General features: G+C 31.8%; 1 protein-coding gene across 1 annotated transcript; it reads right to left on the bottom strand.

Moving 5' to 3' along the window:
* Positions 1 to 964: 964 nt before the first annotated feature.
* CEL3 (cellulase 3) lies at positions 965 to 3416 on the bottom strand. Its single transcript, XM_021432107.2, has 6 exons — positions 3142 to 3416; positions 2542 to 3045; positions 2214 to 2363; positions 1982 to 2093; positions 1524 to 1687; positions 965 to 1428 (listed from the first exon to the last, which is right to left on the bottom strand). Exons 1-6 carry the CDS (start codon positions 3349 to 3351, stop codon positions 1096 to 1098), a joined length of 1473 nt encoding a protein of 490 aa, XP_021287782.2. The 5' UTR covers positions 3352 to 3416; the 3' UTR covers positions 965 to 1095.
* Between the last annotated feature and the right edge of the window lie 11158 nt (positions 3417 to 14574).

The following is a 14574-nucleotide window of genomic DNA, read 5'->3' as shown; positions in this document are numbered from 1 at the left end:
TATTCTTTAAAAAAAATTATTTTTTTAAGAGCTTTTTAAAATTTATGTTTGGCCTGACTTTTACTTTTAAGAGATAGATAAATTGAAAAAAAATCAGGCCAAACGAGTACTCAATATCACAACAAGAATATGTCAAAGTTAGTGCAATCAAATATTATATCAACATGAATAATGCTCATATATAACTATAAATAATGGAAAAATTGGAACATAAATATATTTTGTAAAATATACAGATTTAATTTTTATAAATTATTATACAAGAATTAGATTCACCACATTGCGTAATTTTTTATGGAATAATGCAATTTTATTGGATTAGAATTTTAGAAAAACATTTTTACATATTTGGACAATGAAAATCTCAAATTGTAATTGTTTTAAAAATATAAAAACTACAAATAAATTTTTAAAATTTTCTGTTGCTAACTTGTTTCTGTGCTTGAGATGAGGCTACAATATATTTATATTAGTTAACCTTTAAATTTCATTAGCATAAAAAAATAAAAGAATATTTTATGTTAAATTAATGATTTCTTAGATTCACATAATATTTATATTTGTCTACAAAGAGTCATCTTGGTTTTTAAAACCTTAAATTCAACTTGGAAGGGTCAATGTCGAATTTTGAAAAATGAAAAGTAAAATTTACAAGATGAGAGTGAATTACCTAACATAAAGATTTTCATTGAGTACGACTGAATATTTAAGTACAATTAGGTATTTAAATATTTTTTATTAAATATAATTATGTATTTAAGTATTCACACCATTTTCAATATGTGCAAGTTATAGTATGGAAAGTTGGTTATGTAACTTGTACCATTATTAAGAAGTTTTTCCATAAAATAAGATTAAAAAAAAGTTTTCTTGTTACATATTATAGTATATTGTTAGTGTATTTGTTAAAGTGATATTTAAGAATTGAAGAGGATAAGTTTGTGGATCGATCAAAGAAAAAGCAAGAAAGTAAAGAGCCCAATTTATATATTTTTTTCCCGAAAGATTCCACCTTTTGGTGGATTGGAACCTCCAATTTAAGGAGAGTGATGATAAATATTTACATAAATCATCCTAGAAAGGCATCATTGTCAACTAGTGAGCCTCGAGCCCAGCAAAAAATGCTAATGGTCCAACCATTGCAGCATTGATGTATGTAGCAGGCTCAGAGTGGCTATAGTCAGATCGATCATCTGGGTACCCATCGTTCTGATTTGGACCTCCAACAATGGCTCCAACCAAAATGTTAGGGTTCGGGTTTGATGAGTAGAAGAATGGTTGGAAACCACCATCACAGCCTATGCTCTCATGGTGGCTCGCCAAAGATGGCAATGAAGAGCCTCTGTGATGAATTCTCTTTGGAAAGTTAGGTCCAAACCCAACCATGTAGGACATTTTTATTGGGTTCTCTCCCAATATGTAATCCACCTGAAAAATATATAAAAAAAAAATTAGTACAAAACCCAAAAATCTATTACTTAAAATAGCAAGTTTAGGCAAATTGGCAATGAGTAACTACTAACCTGTCTTTTTGCAAGGCCTATTAATGAGTTCGGAGAGACCATGAGATTGCCACAGTTAAAGGTCTGCCTTTTGGCTTTCATGTACTTGCCATATGTGGTAAGTAAAAATGTTATGGATGTAACGTATTGAAGGTTGCTTTGAGGTAGCTTGTACATTAGCCCTCCTGCATTCAATTGAAACCTAGTATTAATCAAGATTTGCACTTCTCTTATAGCATTTTGGGCAGATGCACCCAATTTTTACGTCCTTATATACTTTCTTTTTTCTTTAGAATCAATTTCATTAAATCTTAAAATTGATCCGATTTAAAAAATATTATTCTTCTCTTTTGGTGAGATCGATCCCACAAGACAATAAAACAATAAACATTGGAACTTTTCTAAAGGGATCAAATCATATTAATCCAAGAATGGGAAAAGGAATGCATCACCCTGAAAATGAAACAGCTATGCGTTACCTTGGGTGTATTGGGTAGTTGAATAAGGAGAATTAGGCAAGATCCGGCACATAAAACTTTCAGCTTCCTGTTTGTATTGCTCAAAGCTTTTATCATTCTCCACCAATGCACGCTGCAAATCAACAACAACTTAGTGTCAACAACATAATAATTCGAAGACAAAAGACACATCAACAGAGCCATCAAAAGAGCCTGAGCTTGCTTGGCCTTGGCTTTAGAATGTAGTTGTTACCCTTGCTAAAAGAACATGAGCACCAGCATATTTGTTGTCCCAACTGAAGAGGTCCGGTTGGTCATCAGCTCCCAATGTTTTCAAGAAATTAGAGTAATAAGCATCATTTGTCGCCCTCAGCAACCATGAAGCTCCCCACAGCAACTCATCCTGCAATTTATAGACAGATAAAGAGTGATACCAAAATTTACCCAACTCAAAATGAGCATTAAAAATTTTCCTAAAGTTCGTCCCATAACCAAATACAGGGTATCCGAACCCTATATTATTGGGTCCATACCTGTGGATGCCCGTATAAAATCTAACTGGTGAAGTTGTTCCATCTTACCTTGTATCCAGAATATGAGCAGTAAAATGGGCAAACAGCTGATCCAAGTGAGTCACTGTAAGCACCACGATACTGGATTGCGAAAGCCATGACTTTCCTAGCTGTTCCACGTAGCAAGCTTGAGTATTTTGGGTCTATTTTTCGGAAGACCATGGAGGCAGCTGCCAGTGCGGCAGCCGTCTCAGCAGCAACGTCGGAGCCAGGGTTGCTTGGGGTGACGGCGTACGTTGTTCGGACGGTGTCCATGTCCTCAGGCCGCTCCCAGCACTTATGGTCCGCATTGGGGTCACCCACGCCAACATAGAGCTTACCTGGCTTGGCATTGGCACATTTGAGGAGATAGTCAGTAGCCCAACGGATTGCAGCCCTTGCCTCCTGCAACTGGGGCCCCATTCTCTTGCCATATTCGAGCGTGCTCCATGATAGCATCGTGGTGGTGAATGCCATTGGAAAGTTGAACTTGACATTGTCTCCAGCATCATAGTACCCCCCTGTTAGGTCCACCTGCATTTGAATTTCAGGTCAATTAGTCCATTTACAAGAAATCTGCAGTACCTGCTATAGTTATAACACAATGGACAAGTGGGGAGTATAACATACATGCTCAAGGAGACCATCAGAAAGTCCAGAATTGGACCTCCAAGTGATCTGCTGGTTGGCAGGGAGCCTCCCGGACCTCTGACCTTGGAAAAACAGAATGGACTTAAGCAGGGCCTCTTTGTAATTTGGATTTCCATGGACAGTATTCAGCAGCAGTGGAGACAAGAAAAGCAAGAGACAGAGAAATGATACACTGCTGCTGGTTGCCATTGGGGACTTGCTCAAGTGAAAGCAATTACCAACTTTTGATTGATTTGTTTTGGTGCCTTCTTTCAACATATGCATGCCCTTTTTATAGGAGAAATAAACGTGCCCCAATCTCAATAGCGCAAAATCAGGCTTTCATACCCCAGAATCACTATTCTTTATTCTCGTTCAGAATCTTCATTTTAAAGTATTCTCTTCTCTTTCCAAAAACGAAGCAGAACAGGGTTTCTGGTAAGCTCAGACATCCTGTGCATTGTACATGTCAACAACTTAAGGTATACGGGATAAGGAAAGTAGTCTACGCAAATCAGCGGCTAATTGATTGCTTTAACATTAATTGAGTTGACTAATTGGTACTGGCAGTCAGGACTGATTTCATCCCCCAACTCGCAAGCTTCAACTCTTTTTCCAATTTTCCTGATTATCGCCTCACTTGTCTATCTTTTTCACCCCTAGTAATCATGAAATTAATGAATTTCACAATTTGAAGGGAAACTTAAAATGGAAAGAGTATTAATCAGCATATACAACATAATGGTTTTGTTTACAAAAATCAGACAACAAATCAAACATAAAGTTTAAGAAAATCAACACGCGCTGTAATATTTTAATAAATACTTTTTTATACATTTATCAAAGTAATAATATTTTTTATAATCATATTACATTGTAAAACCGAAACGTCACCTTAGACTAAATTCTTAAGTCATTATATTCTTTTATATTGCTTGTCAATAAAAAAAATAAGTCTTCCCTCCAAGAGTCGGATTCAGATGACAATATGGGAAATTAACGGAAAACACATGACTCTCCAGTGAAAAATTTGGAGAAACAGGGCAAGACTTTAATCACCAATCAAGTACAATTAGATTCCCCGGTCATGATGGCACATCAACAACGTCAGACAATATTGGAAACCGTAGGGCCATTGGGATAATTAATGTAATGGGAAAAGTCATGCACGAATCTCCTGTTAGTGTATGCTGGATGGTTTAGTTTGTGCCCCTACAAGAATGCCTCAGTCAAAGGGAAAGAAAAAGGCTGGGACCAAAGGAAGAGAGTAGTGCTAATTTGCGGGAACTTGGGTTCATTGTTTCTGATTTGAAAAAGGGAAATTAGCAGTGAATGGCGCGGGGACCCTGGGATCGCGCAAGGAATTCGGCGCGCCAAACTCCAAAAGAAAGTTTCCATGTTAAAACGGGTGCTGAAAGCATTTTACACCTTTCTAGGCTTTGGGGGATGTTCTTTGTTCACTTTTCCTCCCATGCTTTACGACCAAGTTCTGTACTTCCTTTAATTTTTCTTTATTATTTTTTACAAAGAACAGAGTGCAGAAGAGGAGAATCAATGGTGCTATTCTCCACTTTGATTTTTTTTTTTTTGAGAAAAAATGGGTTATATGAGTTGGTTACAAGGGGAATTGGATTAGGTCAAACTTGAGTTGTTGGTTCATTTGTTTTCACTATTTTAGTATTTATTTCCTTTTTATTTGTACTTGTATAATTTTTATAGAATTCAAAAGCAAAAGCTTGAGAGCTCTAAATCTTGAGAATCATCATAGTTATCATTTTCCATGATTATCACTCACAATCATTGTGCCTTTGCTTTCTTTCCAATTTCGAGTGCAACTCGTACTAATTCATCAACTAATCGAGATTTAAACAATATAGTATTTTACTATTTTAATATTTATTTCTTTTTTTAACAAAAAATCATCCATAAAAACCCAAAGGACTTGTGCAGGAAAAATTAGAAAGAGTTCCAATCCCTAAGAATCACCCTAGCTACCCTATAGCCCTGTGAGCCACTAGTCATCAACCCCATACTCAATTTGAGTTACTCACAATTGCCATTTGTTTGGATTAGGTTGGATTGGTTTCTTACATCTCAGCTTGGTACAAGAGGACTAATTGTGTTGGAACTTTGGGATTTCAACTCCAAGTCATTGAAGTATAAAGATCTTTATCCTCCATTTAGGATTAATCTATAGCAAATATTCAAAACTTGATTCTACTTGAGAAAGAAGTTTTAATATCTGTCGTGTAGAGTAATATGATTTTATGTTACTTTCTCAATAGCTCTTGTACATGCTACTTCAAAATTACTTTGGCCTCGTCGATTACTAATGGATATGGGCATTGCGCATTCTTCTCCCACTATACTTCATTGTTATAATACAAGTGTTATTTAGATTGCTTATAGTAATATGTTTCATGAACACATTACATATATTGAGATTGATTGTCATTTTGTGAGTTATCATTTGACTAAAGAACTCTTCATTTTACTCGATGTCTTCTTTAAATCAAATTGTTGATATCTTTCTAAGTCTGTCAAACCAAATGTTTGGAAGCAATGATAAGATAAATGTATAAATTCAACTATACAATTAGAATACGATTCCATTAGTTGGCTAGTTAGATTCCATATGGTTAGGTGGTTAGATTACAATACTATTAACTAGTTAGAGCTATAGTATGAATTGGATCAGTCTTGAATATAGGTAATACAATATTCCTCTTCTGGTAACAAAGAAAAACACAACAAGATTGAGAAAGTGAGAGGTGAAAGAAAGGAGGAGAGAAGGAGAGAGAGGAAGGGATGGGGTGAAAAGCTACAATTGGATCTTATCTTGGGCTGCTAGATCAATGGTAGTGCGTAGGGATGAGAAGTGACATGAGAAAGGAGAGAAGATGAGAGAAGGAAACAAATAGAAAAGAAAGGAAAATAGGAAATGAAATAAAATTAGTCAAAAAAAAAAGAATAAAGAGAGAAAAGTAGACTAAGAAATTAGGCAATTTAGGTATGCCCAATACGGAGCGAATCTCCATGTCCACGGAAAGATATAAAGAAGGAAACTTTCACATGATTTTGATTTATATTAATTAATTTTAAAATTTTTTTGGTTTCAATTTAAATTGAGATTTTGGGGACCTTTACTTTTATAATGCATATTATCTATAATTTTTATGTTTTTAAATTATAAGTTTTATCATCAAGAAAATTAGTTTTAACATCATCTATTAGAAAAAAAAAAGCAATAAATAAAAAAATTAGGAAATATATAAGTTTGGTGAAAAATGTTTTGACTATTTTGAGGGAATAAGAAAAAATAAAATATGCCATATAATTAATTTAATAAACTAATAATTGCATAATTAACAAAACAGGGGAAGATTTTTTTTAAAAAAAAAATTTTGTCACGTTTATAACCTAAGATAATTTTAGTAAACAAGGAACTAAAAAAATTATAAATCTCAGCTCAAAAGTTAATAAAATATTAACATTGTTTTTCAATAATAATATCAGAAAATAAGTCATTTATATTCTTATAATATATGTCATAAATTAAATAAAAAGACTCATTAAAAAATTTTAAAATACGTAAAATAATAATTAATAATATAATTTATTTATATAATAAATGAATAACAAACTTAAATTATATATATATATATATGCAAACGGTCAGCACATGCTTTGCAGTTTGCAGACATCATTATGTTTGTTTGGTAAATACAATGATATCATCATATAACTATTTCAGCCAATTTTGAAGTTGATCAATCCCAACGCCAGAGATGTTTTCTTATCCAATATGTTAAGTAGCTACGTCTTACTAAAAGTAGTTGCTTAAGGTACTTGTTTTGGATTTGAACAGTTTACTTAAACATATGAATTTAGGGATGATAATGGGTATTTTTTAATCGATACTGATGAGTATTTTATCTAATTATATACAATATGAATATTTTATATTTGAGTTTGGAATGGATTGTGATAGTAAGTTTAGTGCTTGTTACGGATAAGATACGAATATTATCCCATGGATACTCAATTTGGATGTTTATTTATTTGTTTTGAGTTATTTAAGTTATTTATTAAGATATTTTTAAAATAATTTGTTGTTTAAATTTAAATTTTAATGTTCGTTTGATTTTATAAATTTAATTATTATTGAATTGTATGGATGTAAATTGTGATATTATCTTATAAGATTGTATCTGTGGGTATAAATTTGAGTTCGGGTAATTAAGTATCCATGAAGATGTTAATAAAATTATTTAAATAGATTCGGGTAGTGGATAAGGTATTAAGGTAGTGAATAATTGTATAATTTTGATACCCTACTTATTAATAGGTTTGCGAAAGAGTACTTTACCTATACATGATAACTCTATGATATAGAGTTATTTGGGCTTACTTTTGATATTAATTTAACTTAGCTCTTGTAGTAAGGCATAGAAATTAGTAAGTTTTATTTAAATTATTTTAAATTAATTAATTTAGATGAGTCAATCTAATGTTAGTTAATTTTATATTTTATTTAGTGTTAATGTGATTAAGATAAATTGTTATTGATTTATTCATACTTTTGTAGGTTTAATTAAAGAAGATTTTTAATGGAAAAAAGAAAGCAATTTTAAAGTGTCAACTTTTATTGCATATATTTTTGTTTTTCGATCATAACTCTTTCTACGGAGTTATAAATGAGATGATTCTTGAACCATTGTAAAGATAAGAGAAAAAGCTATAACTTTATTGTTTACCACTTTACCTAGTTCAACATAAAAGGTGGTCAAAAATCTTGTCAAAATTGAAACATTGCAACAGTCCTAGAGCAATTATGATTTTTACTAATTAATTGGTTGAGGCTGCGGTTCACATAGTCTGATGTGAAAATCTTAGTTGTAATTAACTCATTTCTTCACCCAACTTGACCTAATTTCAAATCTCTATAAAAACTGAGAAGAATTTAAAGGATTCAAGAACAAGATTTGGAAGATCAAGATTATAATTCTTGAGTTTTATCTTTTTGTTATTCTTTTATTTTTCTTAGTTTGATATTATTGATTAAACTTTATTTGATGATAATGTGTGACTTGATGGGGAACTAATTTATTTATCTAAGATTATTATTGAACTTAATACGTAATTTGATTTATTTTTTTTTTTTACTTATGTTTGATGGATTTAAGTTGTTTATTTTATTATATTCTTAATGCCTCTGATTGCCTGATTACCAATTAGATTGAATTAGGAACCTAGGTTAAACCTTGACAAAAAAAATTTAAGTAGACTTTGAATAGAATAGTGGATGATCGAATGCGCTTAATTGATTAGATGGTTTGATTTACATATAGAGTAGACATATACATATAAGCCATACGTAGCTAAGATTAGAACTTGAACTTAATGAATCTGTCTTTAATTTAATTTGCATAGACATATAGTAAATTAATTAGGAGAGATATTTTTATGAGAAACTCGACAGAGACTTGTAAATAATTTTAGACTCTAGGTTTGTAACTTAATTTATTAAACTTAGTTAAGAGAGAGAGACTAATTAAATGAAGTATTAAGGGACATCATAATCTTAAGTCTAAAGTTAATCAGATTTAATAAAATGATTTTTGTTAGTTAATTTAGATTAGTTTTAGTCATTAGTTTGTTCAAAACTATTTTTTCCTTTTCAATTTAATTTTTAGTTATTTGGATAAAATTAGAGTGTAATATTTTTATTACCTAACAAATAAGAATTAAAACAATTCTCTGTGGGAACGATACTTTACTTTATCATTATATTACTTGTTAACGATATGTGTACTTGTGTGAGAAATCAGCAACAAGTTTTGACGTTGTTGTAGTACAGTCGTGAGTATTCCTGCCTATCACGCGGGTGACCAAAGTTTGATCCTCGACAATGGCATCAAAAACTTATTGTTGATTTCTCACACAAGTGCATGTATTGTTAACATGTAATATAGTGATAAAGTAGAGTATTGTTCTCAAAGAGAATTGTTTTAATTCCTATTAGTTAACTATGAAAATTATAACATCTTAATTTTATCAAAACAACTAAAAATTAAATTGAAAAGGAAAAAATAATTTTTAACAAACTAATGACTAAAACTAATCTAAATTAACTAACAAAATTATTTTATTAAATATGATTGACTTTAGACATAAGATTATGATGTCTTTCAATACTTCATCTCATTATTGTCTTTCTCTTTTAACTAAATTTAATAGATTAAGTTGCTCACCTAGAGTCTTAAATTATTTACTACTTTCTGTCAAGTTTCTCATAAAAATATCTCTCCTAATTAATTTAGTATATGTCTATACAAGTTAAATTAAAGATAGATTCATTAAGCTCAGACTCTAATACTAGCTACGTATGACTTATAGGTGTATGTCTACCCTATATGCAAATCACTTAATTAACTACGTGCATTAGATCATCCGTTATTTTATTCAAAGTCTACCTAAATCTTTTTTGTCAAGGTTTAACTTAGGTTTCCAATTCAGTTTAATTAGTGATCAGACAATTAGAAGCATTAAGAACAGAATAAAATAAACAACTTAAATCCATCAAACATAAGTAAAAGAGTGATAAATAAATTAGACTACGTATTGAGTTCAATCATAATCTTAGATAATTAAATTAGTTCCCCATCAAGTCTCACATCATCATCAAATAAAGTTTAATCAATAATATTAAACTAAGAAAAATAAAATAATAACAAAAAGATAAAACTCAAGAATTATAATATGGATCTTTAAATCTTCTTCTTGAATCCTTCAAATTCTTCTAAGCTTTCAATGATTTTGTGACTTGATTCTCAGCTGTCAATTTGGTGTTTCTTTCCTTTCTTAAAAGTCCAAGATTGTTGTTATAGGGATTTAAAGTTAGGTCAAGTTGGGTGCAGAAAGAAGTTAATTTCAAGTAGGATTTCCACATCAGACTATGTGAGCCGTGGCCTCGACCAATTAATTAGCAGAAATCGTAATTGCTCTAGAACTGCTGTAGAATATTAAATTTTGACAAGATTTTTGACTATCTTTCAAGTCAAACTGGACAAAGTAGTAAACATGAAAGTTGTAGCTTTTTCTCTTAGCTTTCCAATGGTCTAAGAATCATTTCATTTGAAAATCTGTAAAGAGAGTTATGGTCAAAATACCAAAATATATATAATAAAAGTCTACATTTTGAAATTGCTCTCTTTCTTCCATTAAAAGTCTTTCTTCATTAAACCTACAAAAGTACGAATAAATTAATAACAACCTATCTTAATCATATTAACATCAAACTAAATATAAAATTAACTAAAATTAGATTGACTTACCTAAATTAATTAATTTAAAATAATTTAAATAAAACATACTAATTTCATATATTACTACAAGAACTAAGTTAAATTAATAGCAAAATTAAGTCCAAATAACTGTATATCATAGAGTTATCTATACACAATCTTAAATGAATTCCCAATAATTTCACATACATTGATGGATTCTCCGCTGATACTTTAGAATTGGAAAAGCACCAAATTGGAAGGTATGTAAGTTAATGCATAGCTCGTAAGTAACTTGTAAGGGTAATTGCCCACTTGCATTGGCAGCCATTGAATCTTGACTAACACACATAAACATTGAATCGTGACTAACATACGATTCAAGAAGAAACTGGGAAGGTACATATAAATGAAACCATAGCCGGTAAAAGAAGTTGTAAGGGCTAACTGCCCACTTGCATTTACAACCACCAGCTGTTATAGCCATGTTTAGCAACCATCTATTGAAGGCTGACTCTCCGTTAGATAAATCATATCATCAATGGTCATTAGAATTAGAATCCTTACTTACCTTTATATACCATATTCTACCAGATTGTTGTCTTTATCCTAACCCTGATCTTAGATACCATAGTCTTCTATGGCAGTTGCATTGCTTAATGGCATAAAAGTGAACCAAATTATGGCAAATATTTACTATTCCAAGCATTTACACAGTCACTTGATTTCGTGATTTAGAGGCAAGACAGCACGGAATCCGCTTAATTTTAAGTTTGAGCAACAATTACCAAGATTTTAGGAGAAAAAGACAACATGTGAATTGGGCTAGAGCTGCAAGTACATCCATCAATAGTGATGATGATTTTTACACCAATGAAGTTGTGAAGGAATACTGCCAAAACCATGTGCATGTACAAAGTGAAACCTCGATTCATATGCTCTAAAGTACAGTGAGATTTCACCTTGCATTCATCAAAGAAATGCTGAAATCAACTCAATGATATTTGCATTTGTGTTTCAGAAGGTGCTAATGGGGATCAACTCCATTTCAAGAATCCCATATAAAGATGACCCAACAATTATGGCATGGGAACTGATAAATGAACCTCGCTGCCAAGCTGATTACTTTGGTAAAATCATAAACATAAGCTACCAGTCTATAAAACTTAAGGGATGTTATATATATATGTGCCTAGCTAGAACAGCTAAAATTATAGTTGCTAATATGAGAGGGATGGGTTCAAGAGATGGCAACATATCTAAAATCCATTGACAGCAAGCATTCGTTGGAAGCAGGCATGAAAGGTTTCTATGGAGACTCATTGCCAAATAGGAAACAATTCATGTTGAATAAGATTATAGGAAATAAGGAATATAAAATAAAATAAGTAAAAATAGTAAGTAGAAGTCTGAGGTGTGGTGTCACTGTCCTTAAAGATAATTTTCGCCTCTTTGGAGTATAAAACTCAATGCAAAAAGACTGTAGCGATTATCCTCTAGGATTCAACAGACTCTTCCTTAGTAGTTTGCACAAACTATTAACGGAAGATAGGAATAGCAGGAACAGAGAAAAGACCCAGCTATTGAAGAAAGGAGGTGAAGAAGATAAGTGAAGAAAGCTCAAAAAGTTAAAGGCTTTGGTGTGAGTTGAGAGTGAAGGTGTGAGATTGTATTTATAGGCATGGAGTGAAGTGAACGTTGCACCAAATAAGGTGAACGTTGAACCAGATTAGAGAGTAGAGAAAAAAACTCAAGGAGTTAGAGAAAAACCTGGTCAGCTTATTTAGTGAGTCAGATAAACGTTGGAGCAAAACCAAGTAAACTAGGTAGAGTTTTAGTATGATTTAATCAAGGTTGAAAATTTAAAAAAAAATTAATGCCAAGGTACAAAAATTCACTTGGGCACAGCTCACATGTATATTGGTGTGCAGGGGGGGCGAATCTAAAATTTCTCAGGTTGGCCCAACCTTGTGTGCACGCGAGCTCATTCTGTTTTCCTTGCTTGCAACAAGCCTATAGTGTGTTTTCATATATAAGGTATTCACCTTTCATGTATCTTGGTAATGTGGGATGTTTGCACCTTATGAAATACACTATTTTTCAACAATCCCTCACATATTTCATAAGATTTTGTAAGAAGTTTTGCTGGGTCAAATTTTATTTCAGTGTAATGCATCGTGACTGGTGTTTTTTAAGTTATGAATCACCCCTAGAAAGAATGAAACATAAGTCATAGAATTTTGGTGAAATTTGTAACTTATATGAACCAAAATTCTTTATGTGAAATATAGTTTTCATCAATCACATTACACCCCCACAATTTCTGCTGTTCAATGCGATTTTGCGTGAATAAACCATGCGGGTGCCTGGTTTTTCATAAATGCTATAGAGAATTTGCCATATTCTCATAGGAACGACCCCACTCCACATTTATATTGTTGATTCCATCAAAGTGTATACTGTAGTATAATACACTACCCATAAGGGATATGGAATGCATTAAGAGTTTAGCTCAACCTCTCTTGCATTGCAGTTTTGCACCGCTCACACACCATAGGAAGGACAATAATTTCAATAGTGTATTAATTTATCAACAAATAACTTGTTATACCCATATGAACCTAATTCATGGATCTCCAATCAATAGATTGGGTTACCATTATTTGTTGATTTTTCATTTGACTTAAGTCTCCATTCCCCTCATGTGCATTAATTAACCTTCTTCTCAGGGGTTTAGTCAAGATCGCCAAATTCAACTTTGACTTCACATAATTAATGGATATAATTCTATCTCTAAGCAGCTGTTTACTACATCATGTCTCAAATGGAAGTGCTATTTTTTCATTGAAAGTTTTATTCTTTGTAATGGTTATTGCCGCTTGACAATCACAATACAGATATAGAAGGGTTGGTTTCATTCCCAACAGAATATCTGCTAAGAGGTTTCTCAACCACTCAGCCTCATTGCCAGCCAACTCTAAAGCTACAAATTCTGACTCCATTTTAGATTTAGCAATTATTGTTTATTTGGCTGATTTCCAAGTTATAGCACCTCCACCAAGGGTGAATACATAACCACTCGTAGATTTTGTCTCATCTGAATTTGAGATCTAGTTAGTATCACTGTATCCTTCTAATACAGTGAAAAATCCATTATATAAAATACCATAGTTCATGGTACCTTTCAAATATTTCATCATCCTACTCAAGACAGTTCAATGATCTCTATTGGGACTTTGTATATATCTGCTCAGTCTACACATAGCATAAGCTATATTTGGTCGAGTACAATTTATCAAATGCATCAAACTCCCTATAATCTGTGCATACTCAGACTGAGCTACATTATCACCTTTATTTTTCTTTAATTGGATATTACTATCATAAGAAGTACTTACAGGTATGACATCAAAATGTCCAAACCTTTTAAGTAGCCTCTCAATATAATGCTCTTGTGCTAGCATTAACCACTACCACATTTTATGATTTTAATACCCAAAATAACTTTAGCTTCTCTCAAATCTTTCATATCAAATTTAGAAGCCAAAAAATATTTTGTTAGATTGACCACATCAATGCATGTACCAAAAATAAGCATATCATCAACATATAAGCTAATAATCACATATTCACTATCAACAGTTTTTGTGTACACACATTTATGAACTCCAACAGTAGAAAATTCATTACTAACAAGAACTTGATCAAATTTCTAATGCCATTGTTTTGGTGCTTGTTTCAAGCCATATAAAGATTTAATCAATTTACAAACTTTGTTTTCTTGACCAGGAAGAACACATCCCTCGAGTTGTGTTATATAAATTTCTTCTTCTAAATCACCATTTAAAAAAATAGTTTTTACATCCATTTGATAAACAATAAATTTTTAAATTAAAGCTAAGGCAAATAAAACACCAATTGATGCAAGTCTTGTTACTGGAGCAAAAGTCTCAAAATAGTCAATATTTTGTTTTTGAGTAAAACCTTTTGCAATAATCTAGCTTTGTACTGATCAATAGAACCATTAGGATTAAATTTTCTTTTAAAAATCCATTTGTAATCTATTGGTTTGGTTCCAGATGGTAAATCAACTAATTCCAAAATTTGATTTTGTAAAATCAAATCAATCTAATTTTGTATGGTTTTT

The sequence above is a fragment of the Theobroma umbraticum genome, unplaced genomic scaffold (assembly GCF_002168275.2).
Source record: "Theobroma umbraticum cultivar Fairchild unplaced genomic scaffold, ASM216827v3 scaffold_67.0, whole genome shotgun sequence".
Taxonomy (NCBI): domain Eukaryota; kingdom Viridiplantae; phylum Streptophyta; class Magnoliopsida; order Malvales; family Malvaceae; genus Theobroma; species Theobroma umbraticum.
This window is presented reverse-complemented; position numbering and strand designations above follow the sequence as displayed.